Source organism: Miniopterus schreibersii (assembly GCF_964146895.1).
Source record: "Miniopterus schreibersii genome assembly, chromosome: 2".
Classification (NCBI taxonomy): Eukaryota; Metazoa; Chordata; class Mammalia; order Chiroptera; family Miniopteridae; genus Miniopterus; species Miniopterus schreibersii.
The window spans coordinates 163,214,085-163,229,461 of record NC_138102.1 but is presented as its reverse complement, the minus strand read 5'-3'; the positions used below and the strand labels follow the sequence as shown (position 1 = coordinate 163,229,461).

Genomic DNA, 15,377 nt, shown 5'->3' with positions numbered 1-15,377 from the left:
GAGCCCGCCCTAACATGACGCAATACAAAGATGCCACTTTGATAGACACTTCCGTAGGCCAATAGAAATAAGACAAACTGAGCAGCTAGGATATATGATTGGCTGGTGGAAAGCACTGTCTGGGGCTAGAGGCATTCTGACGTCATTCCGGGGTGCTTAATTTATTGCGCCGCGCCAGACCCGCGGATTTAAGACTGGAGCGGGTGCCGCGCTGTGTCTGCTTCGTGGGGTTGTGTTAGTTTTGGTATTCTCCTTTTTCGCGACGTAAGCTAGTGCGATCTTCTGAGAATGTCTGTTTGAAAACGAATCCCCGAATAATATTTGCTAGTGTTTTGCTAGCGTCATATCCGTGTGGACGTTTAGTAATTGTTTATGGACAAACAACTTTTGTAGACGTGAGCAAATCAGTGCCCATATTCGAGTCCCAGATTGCTAACCTACAGGATTACTCTTTTGGGAAGGAAGTGTGGGGATACATGTGCTGTCAGTTTTAAATTTACGACAGGCGAGGTTATATCGGCTTCCGGTCTTTTCACCAGGCCGAAGTCCTGTATGATGTCACTGTACGTACGGGATTATTCCTTTACCTCTAGTCTTCCGAGGTTCTTTCTCTTCCATCCGTTCTTTCTTTAAGACTCCTCCCCTATCTTTTCCCCTTAGACGCGATTTTAAATATTTAAAAATTCTCCCCTTAAAGGACACACTTGTTTATTTCTGATCTTAATCTGAATACCCCTTATAAGAAAATACATTGGATATAGGCCAATTCCTACAATCAATTATAAATATTCTAAAATACTGATGGAGGTACATATTAATTTTTAACAGAATATTTAAATGTGCACTTAAGTGTTTAAGATTGGTCCTTTATCTAAACTAACCTTTGTTTTAGGAAATTGTTGATTTGGTTGGTTTTAGACAGACTTGAGTCTCAGAAAGGACAGTAAAAAGATCTTGTAGTTTAAAGCTTATAAATCAGGTAACGAACAACAAAAAGATTTAATGTTGAAGGTGAACTAAATTGTGATATTTTGGAACTAATATTAAAAAACAATAGAAGAGGAAGTTAGTACTTCTGAAAAGTTAACGTATTTCATCTAGCTTTTAATTTTTGAGATATGTTGAGGTTTTTAAATTTTAAGACATTTCTTGAACTTGGATGCAAGAATCAATTATAACAAACACATTCTTGCATCAGTAGTTTACCAATAATTTTGTAAGTATAATCTGAGAGTCTCAATGGGGAATTATTAGTTGTTTCAGGATTTAGAAAACAGTTGCATCTGCAGAAATTTAACTGAACCATTCATTAGGCCTCTGGATTTTTCTGAAATTATGTAATTGATGAAATGGGCCACCTAAAGCTTTATATAGCAAGGGCAACTTCTTCCTTTCTGCTAGTATTGAAATTGAAAGTAATTTTTTTCTGAAAACTCTTGAGAGAATCAATTATGACTTTCCTCTGAATGACAAATTCTTGAAAGAGTTGCTACTTCCTCTCCTGCATTCTGAATGAATTTTATGCATGTGTATCTGGGATTTGCTTAAAAAAATGTTCCAGAGTGTTCAAACATTTCACTTGAGGGATATTTAGTCATCAAACCACAGTTGGTCAGGGTTGACTACAATTATAGAAACAAAAACCTTTATCTTTTTGGTTTTAACTTTTTATCAGTTAAAAATCCATTCAGATTATAGTGTGTAATTAGAAGTTTACAGAACCATTGCCTCCTTTCATCATTGAAGTAAATAGTTACAAACCATATTTCAGTCTTTTCCAGTTTCCAGAAAATTTGATTTAAACTGATGGTCGAAATTATGGTAGTATTTTTATCCCACTCAAAGGCCCAGGGTTTGTGTCTACGCAGAAATTACTATGTATGTCCTCTTAGAACTGAATGATATTTGAAGCGTTAGAAATGAAAGTCTCTACTTCCAATGTACATTTTATGGATTTTGACTAGGAATTAGAAAGGAAAAGGCAACCTTTACACCTGCTGTTCTACAATAGCGTTTACTCTAATATTGATTTGATAGAGTAGAGTGAGAAGACATCCTGGGATATAATTTTTATCTCCCAGGTTCTAGCACCAACTGATCCAGGCATCATTCATCATTGATGCAAAACTCCAGAGTCATCGAGTTTTAGCATATCTAATTCCTCTTTCCAATTCTTTTACCATATTTATGTCTATGTTGGAAGCTTATGGAAAATGAACCTAATCGAAGAAACCACTGTTAGTGAAAGAGAAGCAGAAAATATTTCAGTGGCAAATAAGGTGGTGGTTTATTTCATTTGGTGTTTCACTGTGTTGGTGACCTCAGCGATGGCATGATGATATTTTTCTGAGGCTAACTTGAATTCCACCAGATGCTTCTCATAACTTTTGATGGCTGCTTGTAGCTGCGTTTTCTCCACTGCTCCCAGGATGGCCCGGAAAACCATATCTATACCAAGGCCAAGAGCAGCAACTCCTATACTACCAAGGAGAGAAGCACCAATTTGAGCTAACACAGTGACCAACTTGTTAATTATGCCAGTTGTGACATTTGAGCTCACAAGTTTAACAGCCACTGCGCTTGCTGCAGAAGTAGCTTCTCCCAGGATGATAGAAATAACCTTTTGTACGATTGCAATTTTCTCTGTTTCCCTTTCCTTAATATCCTGAAGTTTTCTGTAAAGGGTTGGCTCTAGTTTATCTTTTAGCGCTTCATCAACCTTTTGCAATTCCTTTTGGATTTTCATCACGGCTTGTATGATGATATCACAGTTTTCTTTGATGGTCCCATTTATTTTTATCTCAATGGAGGCCAGCCTGCACCCCAAATGCATATTTAAAACTTCAATCAGCTCATTGGTGGCCTGGAAGCTGTCAGATAAGCAGTCAAGGAGCTGTTGATGAAGACGGTTTACTTCTTCCCGCCTCCTCGGGTTCTCTGGGTAGAGGAAGTCACTCTGAGCCATATTTCAAATATGATCTCTGAAAAAGAATATGGTAAATTTTCACTAAAAATCTTTAAATATATCTACTGTCTGCACAGATTTGACCAGGAAATCTTTTACTTTATGAATAGCAAAGTACCAATATGCTCTGTAAGGAATTCCTCAGAAAACTCAACAGATTCTTCAAAATTATTTTTATGGAACTTGAAGTCAGTGTTTGGAGATGCAGGTAACAGAATACAACCTACTGATGCATTAATTAAGGAGTTACATTTTATGGCGAGGGGAAATCCTAGGTAGGAAATATTTGTGTTTATGAAGCATCTGATTATTAATAAATAAATGTGATTATTTCCAAGTAATATTTAATAACATATTTGGAACAGACCGCAATTTGAAATGGCCAGCTCTTGATAACTATCTCTTGATTAGCTCCTTTATTTCTCTAACCTCTAGTCACCACCTTGAATAGACCTATCAGATTGATTTCTACAATATTTGGAGTTAAATTAGTAGGGCCAAAAGAATATTAAAGTCTCTGAGTTTACAGGGCTACTAGTTTATAATTTTCCTTATATACTGTTATCTTAATTTACAACATTCAAACCACTTTATATAGGGTGTCCCCCCAAAATGTATGCACACACTTTGAATAATTACAAAGACAATATTTATTAAACTACATATCATTTTTGAAATTGAGCTATCAGCTGTTAAAGTGTGTATACATTTTTTTGGGATACCCTCTGTATCTTTCAGCCAAATTCTCTAAACCTAAGGAACAATGAAAGGCAAATATAACAGAATCTTTAAAAAAAACTCCTTGTGATGAGAGTATATATTCAAGACTCCTTGCATTAAAATCTCACTGGAGGAGAAAATGGGTATGGTGCAGGGTACAGTGCAGTTATGACTATCTGATTCTATTTGCAAAGCTTATAAAAGAAATGATTTAGAATGATCTGTATTGTACTCGGCCATTACTAAGATAGGTTAGAGTTACCCTTGGAAAGAAGATAATGCCATTGCACCGAAGTATTGAGGAATAAGTGGCAAAGTACACCATAGACTGAATAAAGTAAGCCTGGGAGGAGCCTTCTTGTGTTGGCACTGCTGGCTCACAGCACCATGCAGAGAAAAAAGGAATAAGCTTGTTCTTAAGCGCTGATTTGTGTAAAAGTTTGAGCCTTGTAAAAACAGTGTTACTCAATGTGCATACCTTGAGTATGATTACTGATTACTTGTGTGCCTGGCATTTTTCTTTTTCTTTAAATGTCTTGGGAGAAAAGACAGAGAAAATGGAGTTCCGTGTATCTGTGTGGGATCTGGCACATTCTCTCTTTGACTAAACAGTATCTTGATTAATTTGGGCCTGTTTTAGGACCATGGTTCTGAGCCTAGATAGAGGAACCTGAGAAGTATGGAATTAAGGAGTTAACGTGTTTTTCTCTCAAGAAAGGAAATATGAAAATAACCTATTCTTCAAGTCATAAAGATATAATTTGGAAATGGAGAGGGGAAGATTTAAAAAAAGTGAATTAGGAACATAATAATTTATGCTGTTAAATTTAGAAAAATACACTGTTATCCCTGGTGGAATGAACTTGATCATGGTCAGAAATCCATTTTTATCTTTGATTCAGATCCAGTATACACATCTCAGTTCCATTTAAAGAAATTGTTTGTTGAGGGTTTATTAAATAGTACCCAAACTCACCATCTGGTTGCAAACTGAAATTTGATAACTACAAGTTTGGACTTTGATTTCTTTTTTCTTCTAGGAATTTTCCATTAAACTTTTTTCTTTTTTTGGCTCTTAGTTTTCAGATCTTATCATGAAATGAACACTCCAGTTTCTGACTTTGAATTCAGATCACCAGCTACATCCCTATTCAGATACTGAGTTGAGAGGAGTCTTTCTTACCTTGAAAAAGTGGAAAATATCTCTAGCAACTATCATATGTCATGATCTGATGGCATAACTTTCAGAAAAGGTGTGTGATTCTATTTACCTCAAGATAAACAAATGGAGAAATGAACCTTCCTCCTGGGTGGGAGGTTGAATGCTTCCAAGTGATCAATTTCTTCTCAACAAATTTATTGTTTTAACACAACTTGACAAATTAATGATGAAATATATCTCAAAGACTAAATAGATGAGACTACTTATTTTTTCAGGAAAAGTACTGATGGCACATTTTCCTTCTCAAATATTAAAACACCATCAAAATAAAATATTAACCAGTATTGTACAGGCGAAAGAGTAGATTGAATTATGGAACAAAATAGTCCTCAAAGCAGATCCTTCTATATATTTGATTTAATATATAATAAACATAGACTCTCAAATTGATGGCAATTGAAATTATTATTTCATAAATGATATTGGCATAATGGGATCATTTTAGGGGTTAAAAGATAATTTAAAAATGTTATTAGCTAATATATATTAAAAAGTCAACTAATAGAAGAAAATGGATAATTTTTAAATGTCTGTGCAGAAGAGGACTTTATAAGCTTAAAATCATTGAAAAAAGTTGTACAAAAACTTGACTAACAAAGATAACCATGTAAAAGGAACTAAAAGCAAACTGGGAAAAGTACAAGAAAAATGAAGAAATATTTCTAAAGAATGTTGTTATTAATAGGAAAACAGTAATAATCTAAAAGCTGAATGAGCAAACAACTGAACAGACAGTAAAAGAAGACATAGTAGCTAATTGATGAAAAAAATTCAATTTTACCAGAAATCAAAGACATTACTTTTTCAACTACAGAATATTTCTCTATATAAGGAGACCCTTGCACATGCACTTTTATACCTAGATAACATAGGCATCAAATTCATAATTTTGTGCCAATAACAAGTTTCAGTAAGAGACATCAAGAAGTGCCTAGAATTATTTTTCACATCTAATACAAAAGGACTTTTATTTTTCTGAGTCCAGCTTACCTTCCTCACTTTTTTCTTCTTGGGGAAGGGCTTTGGGAGGATTCCTTATGCAAATATCTTCAGCAAGCCTGCTACCATACCTGCTCCAGTACTGAACACAGTTCAAGATTATTTCTATCCCAACAGTGAGATAAATGCTAGAGAATTAGGTGGAGAGGTGGGGTTTGAAGGTGAAACTAATGAATTATTTCTTGGACAGGTGAAATTTGAAGAGCCTGGTGAAGGAAGCAATTTAATAATTCAGCAACAATTTATCTAATGGAGCAGCATCCTACTATGTATAAGGTAGTATGCTAGGCTCTGTAGAGCACGCAAAAATAAAAAATGCATGGTCTTTGCTTTCATGGAATTTCTAATCTAGTTGAGAAGTTAAGATGGTAAAAATACATGTCAACTTGAAAGTAATATGTCATTCAAAATTATATGAGAGAGGTGGTGCTTGACTTGTGCAAATTCAAATTTTAAACAAGTCACACGTTAGTATATATAGACACTGGGTCAATATGGCGACATTCAGTCATCCAGAGCAGACTAATAATTTGCAACCTTTCAGTTTGTTGCTTTTAGATATGTGCTTGACATTTAGAAGCGATGTTATGTGCCACATGGAAAACCACAGTTGGTAATGTACAGCATTTCCAGTATTTCCCATGACAATTTAGTTCTGACTCTCAAACTGCTTACTTCACTCAGCAGAACAAAAGCCCTTCAATTAATTGGAGTCACCCTTCTTTAAGATCCTAGTTATTTCTTAGGCATGGCTAAGTGATGTCTTACCAAGAAAATATAGTGTTGGATCTAAAAGGAATTCTAGACCATATACTTTCCTCTATCTTATTAACTTTTCATGGATGACCTTTTAAATATGGACTTTAAAATTTAATGTTTTAAAAATCATTTTAATATCATTTTTAAAATGACTTTTAAAGGTTGGTACCAGCAGGAAGCTGAGTGGTCTACTGAATCTATCTCTGATTACTTGCATCTTTGTATGGTAAACATAAACTTTTACATTATTTGTTTTCACGTGATAGTGCTCCCTGTCATTGAAAAATTCACTCTGGGCTGTTACCATCTGCTTGGGCCCAGCAGAGTTTGTGCTTTTATGCGTGTATTTTATTATAGTGGCTTTTGAAATAGGTTCTAAAGAGCCCGGGGGCAGCCTGATGGGGAATTACTAGGCAGCAGGGGGAGCTCTTGGTCTCTGGCTGCTTCTTTCACCCCAGTCTATGCTGAAGCAGCTGTGCTTTTTGTTGTTGCAGTATTTGGGGTGTGGGTGGGTAAAATTGTATTTGATGAGCGCTCTGTTGCTAAAATAGAGTTTGGAAATCACATGTATTTTAAGCTGTTATTGCATTAAAAAAGAAGTAAACAAATTGGAATGCCAGCGATTAGCATTTGGAAACAAACGCTAGCTTCATTCAGATGGGTTCTTATTGAATCTGTATTAATTTTATTGAATTGAGAAGTAAACATTCAATATTAAAGAACATATAAGAAATGGTAGAAATATATTGATGATTATATAGAAAAGTTAACATTTATTTAGTGATATTATGCAATTGTTTTAGTTTCTCAGGAAAGGAATCCCCTTACAAAATGAAAATGTATAGATTATCACATATTCAATAAAAAACACTCAGGATATTTTGTGAATAACAATAGTGCATTGACTGTCAAGTACTGTAGAAGTTTAAAGAGAGAAATTGATATTGAGGTGATTAGTGGAAGCTTCGTAGAGAAAGTGGCATGTGGTATGAGTTTGATAGGTGGTAGTGTTATAACATGAAGAAATTAAAAATAGAGGCTGCAGAGCTGGTTGAAAAAAGGTAAAGGAATTAAGCCAAAGGAAAATGAAATTAAAAAGAAAAGATTTGATTAAAAGAGTATTTTAAAATATAAAGTCAAAAGCACTAATATGTAAACACTTTAGAATAGAGGAGGAAAAACACCCACAAACCTATCTTCTTACTTTTTCTGTTATTCCTTTCCCAAGTTTGTTAAAATATGTATTTTTGCAAAGTTGCAATAATGATATAAAGAAAATTTTCATTTTATGTTGATTTACTTTAACAACCATATTTCTAGGTTTGTAATCATTTCATTGGTTATATAAAATATCCCATAAAATACCTTTACTAAAATTTAATGAATCCACAATTGTTTCACTAGCATAATATTCTGAGCATTTTAATAACAGATTCCTTCCCCCTCTTCTAGTATCTGGATTATTTCCTCAGGATAAATTTACAGAAGAATTATATACTTAATGGGAATTAAAATTTTTATTACTTTTGCTATGTATTGCAAATTGCATTCCCAAAACTTTCACACTGCCACCAAAAATAAATTTTTTACAGCAAGACGTCAGGTGTGTTTCAAAGTCAAAGATGGTTCTGTTAAATATTGATTTGGGGAGCACAAATTTAAATTTCAAGAATTCTTGCCTTTGTGGAAATACATACTGAAAACACTGATGAAATGATGCAGTCACTGAGATTTGCTTCCAAATTACCTAAAAGGGAGAGTGTAGTAGGGTTATAGGGGAAATAAAATGGACCTTGTTTTGATAATTTTTGAAGCTAGGTTATAGGGACATGGGAGTTTATTATATTAACATCTTCACATCTGTGTATGTTTTAACTTTTCCCTTAGTAACAAAAAAAAAAACAAACAAAAAAAGATGACCCTGATGCTTAGTCTTTAGTGTTCTCTGAGGTTTACATTTCTCCCTGCTGTCACTTTTCCTCACTATTCACATTAGGTCAGGCAAGGTTCATTTCTTTGGGAGTGTGGGAGTAGGATCTAGGTAGTAAAGTCAGAAGCTTTTCAGGAGAAAATAACAGTTACTAACTAACAGTTACTAACAGTTACTAACTAACAGTTACTAACTAGTTCTGAGCCTGCTTCTTTAATACAAAACCATGGCCTTTAATTTAAAAAAAGAAACAAGTTGATCATGGTGTGATGACACTTTCTTATGTAAATTTTTCTGAAGAATATTTCTGATTAGAAAGCAGAATATCAATGTCATTCATCAGCATTTACCAAATGCTTACTTGAGAAACATCTGCTCTATGCCTGAGGCATTAAAAAAAAGAATGTTTTTTGCTCTCAAGAAAGTAACATTCTATTTGGAAACACACAGCAAATTCCCAATGATGTTTAAAATGTAATAACTTATGAAGGAGCCTAAGCACTATGCATTACCTATTGGATTGCACATTCATTCTTTTACAGATACTGAGTGCTTATATTAAAGACATAAAAGGAAATTTAACAATCCATGTAAACAAGCACAATGATACAGGTGTCATTTCATCCTTAATGCTTTTAAAAATTGATGTCTTTACTGGTTTTTCTTCTTCTCTGACTTGATAGGTTATATAAGCTGTACATCTTTTTCTGGTGTCTTCAGAGAAATAAATAACACAAGGAACCTTGCCATGGGATCCTCTTAAAACAAAGTTGTTTTGTTACTTTATTATATTTATGGCTAAGATTTAAGACTGACATGTTATTTCAAATTGCCTATAATATTGAGGAACAGTATTATATCGATACTAATAAAAATACCCATATTGCTTACCTTGCTGTGTTTCTGAGTTCAGTAGCCCCAGCAGTTGTTTAGCAGTATTGTTGAAGTGCTTTTCCATCTGGTTTCATCTGGATGTTTCTGATGGAATGTGATGACTTACAGGCTTTGCTAGCCTCTGCTGGGTCCCTCTGCCTGTCTGGTTTATGGACTATTTCTGCATGGCTTAATTCTTAGAATTCTTCTATTTGCTATATTAATGTAAAATTAGTATATATTAAGTAATATACTTGGAAAGACTACTAAAGTGGTAAAACTTACTTAATTTTCTGTTCTTTAATGGACTTTTTATTCTTGAAAAGTGCTATATAACTGAGCTAATTTAATTGAGGAGAGAAGATGGCTCTTTGATTACAGCTCTCAGATTTTAGGATTTCATCTTGTCAACTAGTCTAGATATTGTTTCCTTGAGCTTCTGTTGCATTTGTACCTCCATCTGTTGCTAATTGCTTTGTTAGGTTCCCAAGAGACATAAATCCTATATTTCCAGTTAAATGTGATTTTTTTTGTGTACCATTAATTCCTCTGACCTCTATCATTAACTTTCTTGCTATCTTGGTGAATTGTCTTAACAATATAAAAACCTTAAAGACCAACTTGACTCTTTTCCCTTAAAGTTTAGAACAGAGTCTTCCATGCTTCTTCCCTGGATTCTGTCCTAATCCCCATTGATTGCTCTACAACAAGGACACCTCAGAAGCAGGACAATCACTCTCCATGAAGTGTAATTTCATGGAGAGACCACAGGCTTTAGGATAAGTCCTGATTTCGTGTACCCAAAGCACCACTTACTAACCATGGGACCCTGGAAAAGTCACTTACTCTGAATATATTCATTGGTGTAATGTGAGTATGAGTACATAATTTATGGATTGTCATAATGATTAAATGAGATAATTCTTTAGATAATGCATGTGTAAAGTACTGGGCATACTAAAGCTTACTAAATGGAAGCTTTTCTTATATTAACAACAATAATTTCTGTGTTATTGGGTGATTAGACGATACAGAGACAAGATGCTATCTAAGAGACTTATAAAATCTAAGGGTGCTGCCTATCATAGTCCTAAAGAAGGGCTAAGTGGGGTATTACTTTATTTTTGTCCCAGTGAGTCAATTTGTACTCAATGTATCCTAGGGCCTCACCATGTAGGGACATGGGAGAAAAAGCAAGAAGGAGGTGTAGTCAGTGTATCTGAACTAGGTATGGATGGATAAGAGGGATTTCCATAGATGTGTAGGAGCTGGGGTATGGAGGAGATAATGCAGGTACAGGAAATACAAAGCAGCTGCACAAAAACATAATGAAGTATTTTCAGGGGAAAAAGTACTCTGCTGGTGGCACAAGGTATATATGAAAGATGGAAAGGAAAGGCAAGTAGTGAAACATTGGGAGCAGTTTGTTAATGGTCTTAAATGCCATGCTAGGAGATTTATTTTATTTTCTAGGCACTACTGAACCATTACAGCTTTTGACTGTGGGATAACATTAGGAGGTTTAGATTTCAGGAAGGACACTTTATATAAACTGAATTAGTTGGTATGAACAGTAAACATGGGTCAGCAACTCCAATGCTCACAGTAGCTGGACAAGATATGTAAGTACTTGAAACACTTAGCATAAGACAAAAGGGTGCAGAGGGTGAATGTTTAGTCTGAAGTGGACAACTTCAGCTCTGGGTAATTTTTCCAAATCAGAACATGGGCTTAATGTTGCCAGTTAATCGCATTTTTTTTCAATAATCAATAGAAATCAAAATTTCTGTCTTTTGGTTTCTAAATTTGGCAACTGATATGAATTTTGAAAATACATTGTGGTGGTCTTATAAAACACATCTGCTAGTTGGATTTTGCCCATGGATTGCATTTTGACCTCTGGAATAAAGGTATTGAGACCAAATGTGACTCTTCTAAAATTGTTGAGATGAGAGGTAACTGGAGTAGTAGTTATGGACTGTCAGGGAAGGGATAGGTAGTAATAAGTTCAGAGATAACAAATCTTAGGGATGGATTTGATACAGGAAAGAAAAAATGGATTTTGAGCCTCAACAATAAGGCAAAGGTTAACAGGAAAAAGTGTTTTTTGAGGAGACAAGTGCAGTTTTGGATACACTGTATGGAGTATACTTGGTGCAGTCACCTATATAGATGACCACTAGGTAGCTGAAAATGTACACCTGGAGATCAGGAGAACTGCTGAGGCTATACAAGGGGATTTAGGAGTCATCTATATAGAGATGGCATTTGTAGTTATGGGGACAGTTGAGATCTCCAAGGGAGAAAGTGTAGAATATAATGAGGGCCAAAGGCACAGTGTTGCTGAGCTTAGGATACCAGAGAGCTATTGGCGGTTTAAGGAGGAAGAGAAGCATGTGAAAAGAATAAATGCTTAGAGAAGATGTAGAAAGACCAGAGTTGTACGTCATGGATGCCTCAGGAAGAGAATATTTTGAAGCAGGAAGATGTAGTCAGCAATTTAAAATAACATAGAGAACTAAAAATGGCTAGAGCCTGGAAAAAGGCCAAGAGATTTTAAGGTATTGGTTCCTTATAGGAAAATAATGGGGGAATAGTAAATTATAGTTTCTCTTGTGAGAAATTTGAGAAAGGATGGAATGAGATGGCATCATTACTTGAAGGGAAGTCAGGGTCAAACTTTTTTTTTTTTCGCCTGAGGAGGAAACTGAGTATGTATGTAAAGGAAAAGGAAAAATGAAGAGTGAGATGTAGGATGCCAGATGCTGCCATAACACACACTATAGACTGGGTGGCTTAAATGAGAAATTTATTTTCTCACAGCTCTGGAGGCTGGGAAATCTATGATCAAGGTGCCAGCCCATTCATTTTCTGGTGAGGGCTCTCTTCCTGATTTTCCAGCAGCCGCCTTCTTATTGTGCTCTCACATGGCTGAGAGAGTGAGGTCTCTGGTGTTTCCTTTTACAAGAACACTAATTCTATCATATCAGAACTCTGCCCTTATGATTTCATTTAACCTTATTTACGTATGTACTTATATGCCCTATATCTAAATATAGTCATACTGAAGGTTAGGGCTTCAGCACATGAATTGTGGGGCACTATTTAGTCTACAGCCTAAGAGAAAGAGAAGGTGATTGAGGAGATACAAAAGGTGTAGAGGAGATACAAAAAAAAAATCACAAACTATGGTTAGCAACATTAATACTCCTTTCCATAGCAGAGTAGGAAGTTTGTAATGAAAGTACAGGAACATTTTTAGACAGGTCAGACATTTTGGGAGTTTGCATCAAATGGCCTTGGTCTTCTTTGAAATACTGCATTCTCTACCTCTTTGGTCTGCTGTTATCCATCTTTCAAAGTTATCTGATAGTTACTTTATATATTTTGTCCAAGATTTTTAGTTGTAATCAGTAGGAAAGGTTGTATGGAATGTGCTTGCTCTATCTTAACTAGAACCTGAGCCTTTCTGTATAATTTTTAATGCTTTATTCAGTCTTTTCCACTAGATTGAAGAGTTATTGAGGGTAATACCTGAGAATGGTGTCACTTCATATATCGGCATATCCAATTCAGGATCCAGCACACAATATTTGATATGTGGTTTAAATCCAATGAAACACCCCTCTTCTACTCTGTTTTAGTAGTTTTGCTATTACTTTTTTTAAAGCAGAGGATCCTTTCTGCTTTAAAGATTGGGTAGCTTTCTGAGCATTGACAGGAGTCATCTTCACTTTTAGATAATACTTTGAGTCTTTTTTTGTGGTTAACGGGTAACTTAGTTTCACTGCTGCTTTGCTTTGCAGTGCTGAGACATTTTCGTTGGAGAAATGTCTTCAGAGTCAGAAAAGGATACGGAGAGGCTGGTTCAAGCTGCCAAAACATTCTTTCTTCACATGCAAGATTTCACTTCCTTCACGAACACGCTCACCGAGTTGTTTAACAGCAGTATGAATACTCAGATCATCTCGATGGCTGTGAAAGAAGATGGTTATATTAAGGATGTCTTTGAACAGATGCTCAAAATTTTTAAGGAGATGAAATCTGTCTTGGATTCAAAGGATGACAAAAAGCAGCAAGACTTATTTTCCAAGGTTGCAGCAGCGATGTCCTCAGTGCTTGAGAAGAGTACCAATGTAAAGGAGCTGCATCAGTCGGCTAAAGAAGAGTTAAAAAATATCCATATACCAGCCATTGTCTCTTTGCTGAATAGTAGTAATGTCTTTGGGATTTTGGAATCTTCTCTTTCACTCTTGATGAAGCATCCCATCATAAATCTTAAATTAAGTGACTTCTGTAGAAAAGACACCAAAGAGCAATCAGATGCTACCACATCTGAGAAAAGCCCAAGTGCAGGTCCATCCAAAACCACTACAACAGACACTGTGAAAAAGTTGCAGGATGCACTAAAAATTGAGAATGCTACGACTACCATGCAGTCAGCTGCAGATCAGCTGGAGCAAATTGTCAAAACTCTGAGACCAATCTTAGAGATCCTCCAAAAAGCCGTAAAGACTATGGAAATGAGTACGTCTGGGAGTAAGAAAGCCAGTGACTAGTAGGAGTGCAACAGAAGTGCTCATTTCTGTCAGAAAATCAGTTCAAATCCTGTGAGTTTTCATTGCACATTTTAATACCTTTGATGTCAGACATGTGGTCTGTTGGGACATTGATGCAAAGGGTAGTCACCTGGTAAACAATTTACTTCAAGTTTTGCTTTCTTCAAATAAAAATAATAATGTCTACTTGAAATGGTAGTTACTAAAGAAAATTTATTGTTAAAAAATCAAAGTAATATTACACTTGAGGATGTTTCTAAAGACTATATTTTATCTTAAAGGGAAATTGAAATAACCTTAAACTAATTTCCACTCTTAGTAATTCTCTTTCTAATTACTACAGTGCAAAGTCCAGGTAAATATTGTCATTAGATAATCCGGCAGAAACAACTGTTCAGGGTTAGGAAACATAGAAAGTAACCCTCTGCATTTTTGTCACTCATATATCAATCTCTATATACCTCAGGGCCTTGACTATCATAAGCAATCACTCAGTACTTTTGATTAGATTTACCCAGAAGTAAATAAGAACAACAAATGAGTAGTAGTATAATTTTATTGTTTACATGTTAGAATAGATAATTTATTCTCATTTGTTTCCTCCTGAGGTCTTAGGATTAGGAGATATTAGAGGCTGAAAAATGGAGGTGATCTAATCTTTCGCATTGAAAACACCATGACACTCATAGAAGTAGGATGTCTGAGATGTGCTTGTATTGGGGAAGAAAAGTTAGGTCAGTCCATTTGCCTACCATAAAGCCTTTGACTCTCATGCATTGTGAATGAGTGTATGCTCTCAAGAGTGCCCTATTTAATATGACACCTAATAGGAGCTTAGTTGAGAATAAGAAATGCAATTAATCACTCTAGTTCTTTTTTACTTATTTTATTTTAAATTTAAAAAAATATATTGATTTCAGAGAGAGGAAGGGAGAGAGAGAGATAGAAATATCAATGATGAGAGAGTCATTGATGGGCTGCCTCCTGCATGCCCCCGACTAGGGATCAAGCCTGCAACCCGGGCATGTGCCCTGACTGGGAATCAAACTGTGACCCCGACAATAAGACCATCAGAATGTCCTGTGGTGAGGGTCAAGGGGATTTTGACCATTTCCAGGGCGTAGAGGGCTTGGCAGAAGCACAGTTTTAATACATTAATTCTGCATTTTGTCTCAGCTCCAAAGCTAAAACCTCGTTTGTTTGCAGTATACCCATTAATAGATGGTTATTTTGAGGAGAATCTTGAACTGATCTGTTTGCTACCCTCCCCTCAAAATTATACATGTATAAATGTGAGTGGGGAGGTGCAGCTCTCACTTTGCTACTTCTTCTAAACCTGGTGTGTCCCAG

At 35.5% G+C, this 15,377-nt stretch overlaps 2 protein-coding genes across 5 annotated transcripts; one reads left to right on the top strand and one right to left on the bottom strand.

The window, feature by feature from the left end:
- Positions 1–180: 180 nt before the first annotated feature.
- On the top strand, positions 181–14,111 carry LOC308553007 (uncharacterized protein C12orf60). 2 transcript variants are annotated; one of them, XM_081128504.1, is made up of 4 exons: positions 181–264; positions 4,765–4,938; positions 6,097–6,182; positions 13,275–14,111. In XM_081128504.1, exon 4 carries the CDS (start codon positions 13,299–13,301, stop codon positions 14,025–14,027), a length of 729 nt encoding a protein of 242 aa, XP_080984630.1. In that variant the 5' UTR covers positions 181–264; positions 4,765–4,938; positions 6,097–6,182; positions 13,275–13,298; the 3' UTR covers positions 14,028–14,111. The 2 variants fall into 2 exon arrangements, with proteins under 2 accessions (XP_080984630.1, XP_080984631.1); XM_081128505.1 differs by lacking the exons at positions 181–264; positions 4,765–4,938; positions 6,097–6,182 and adding an exon at positions 10,278–10,338.
- On the bottom strand, positions 1,663–9,575 carry SMCO3 (single-pass membrane protein with coiled-coil domains 3). 3 transcript variants are annotated; one of them, XM_081128509.1, is made up of 4 exons: positions 9,487–9,559; positions 8,363–8,412; positions 5,898–5,988; positions 1,734–2,981 (listed from the first exon to the last, which is right to left on the bottom strand). In XM_081128509.1, exons 1-4 carry the CDS (start codon positions 9,551–9,553, stop codon positions 2,911–2,913), a joined length of 279 nt encoding a protein of 92 aa, XP_080984635.1. In that variant the 5' UTR covers positions 9,554–9,559; the 3' UTR covers positions 1,734–2,910. The 3 variants fall into 3 exon arrangements, 2 of the variants coding, with proteins under 2 accessions (XP_080984634.1, XP_080984635.1); XR_013998174.1 differs by lacking the exon at positions 8,363–8,412 and having other exon boundaries at positions 1,663–2,981; positions 9,487–9,565; XM_081128508.1 differs by lacking the exons at positions 5,898–5,988; positions 8,363–8,412 and having other exon boundaries at positions 1,663–2,981; positions 9,487–9,575.
- Positions 14,112–15,377: the final 1,266 nt, after the last annotated feature.

Bases quoted from the DNA above. Each gene is read 5' to 3' on its own strand.
- LOC308553007 (XM_081128504.1), top strand. From the start codon at position 13,299: ATGTCTTCAGAGTCAGAAAAGGATACGGAGAGGCTGGTTCAAGCTGCC.
- SMCO3 (XM_081128508.1), bottom strand. From the start codon at position 2,965: ATGGCTCAGAGTGACTTCCTCTACCCAGAGAACCCGAGGAGGCGGGAA.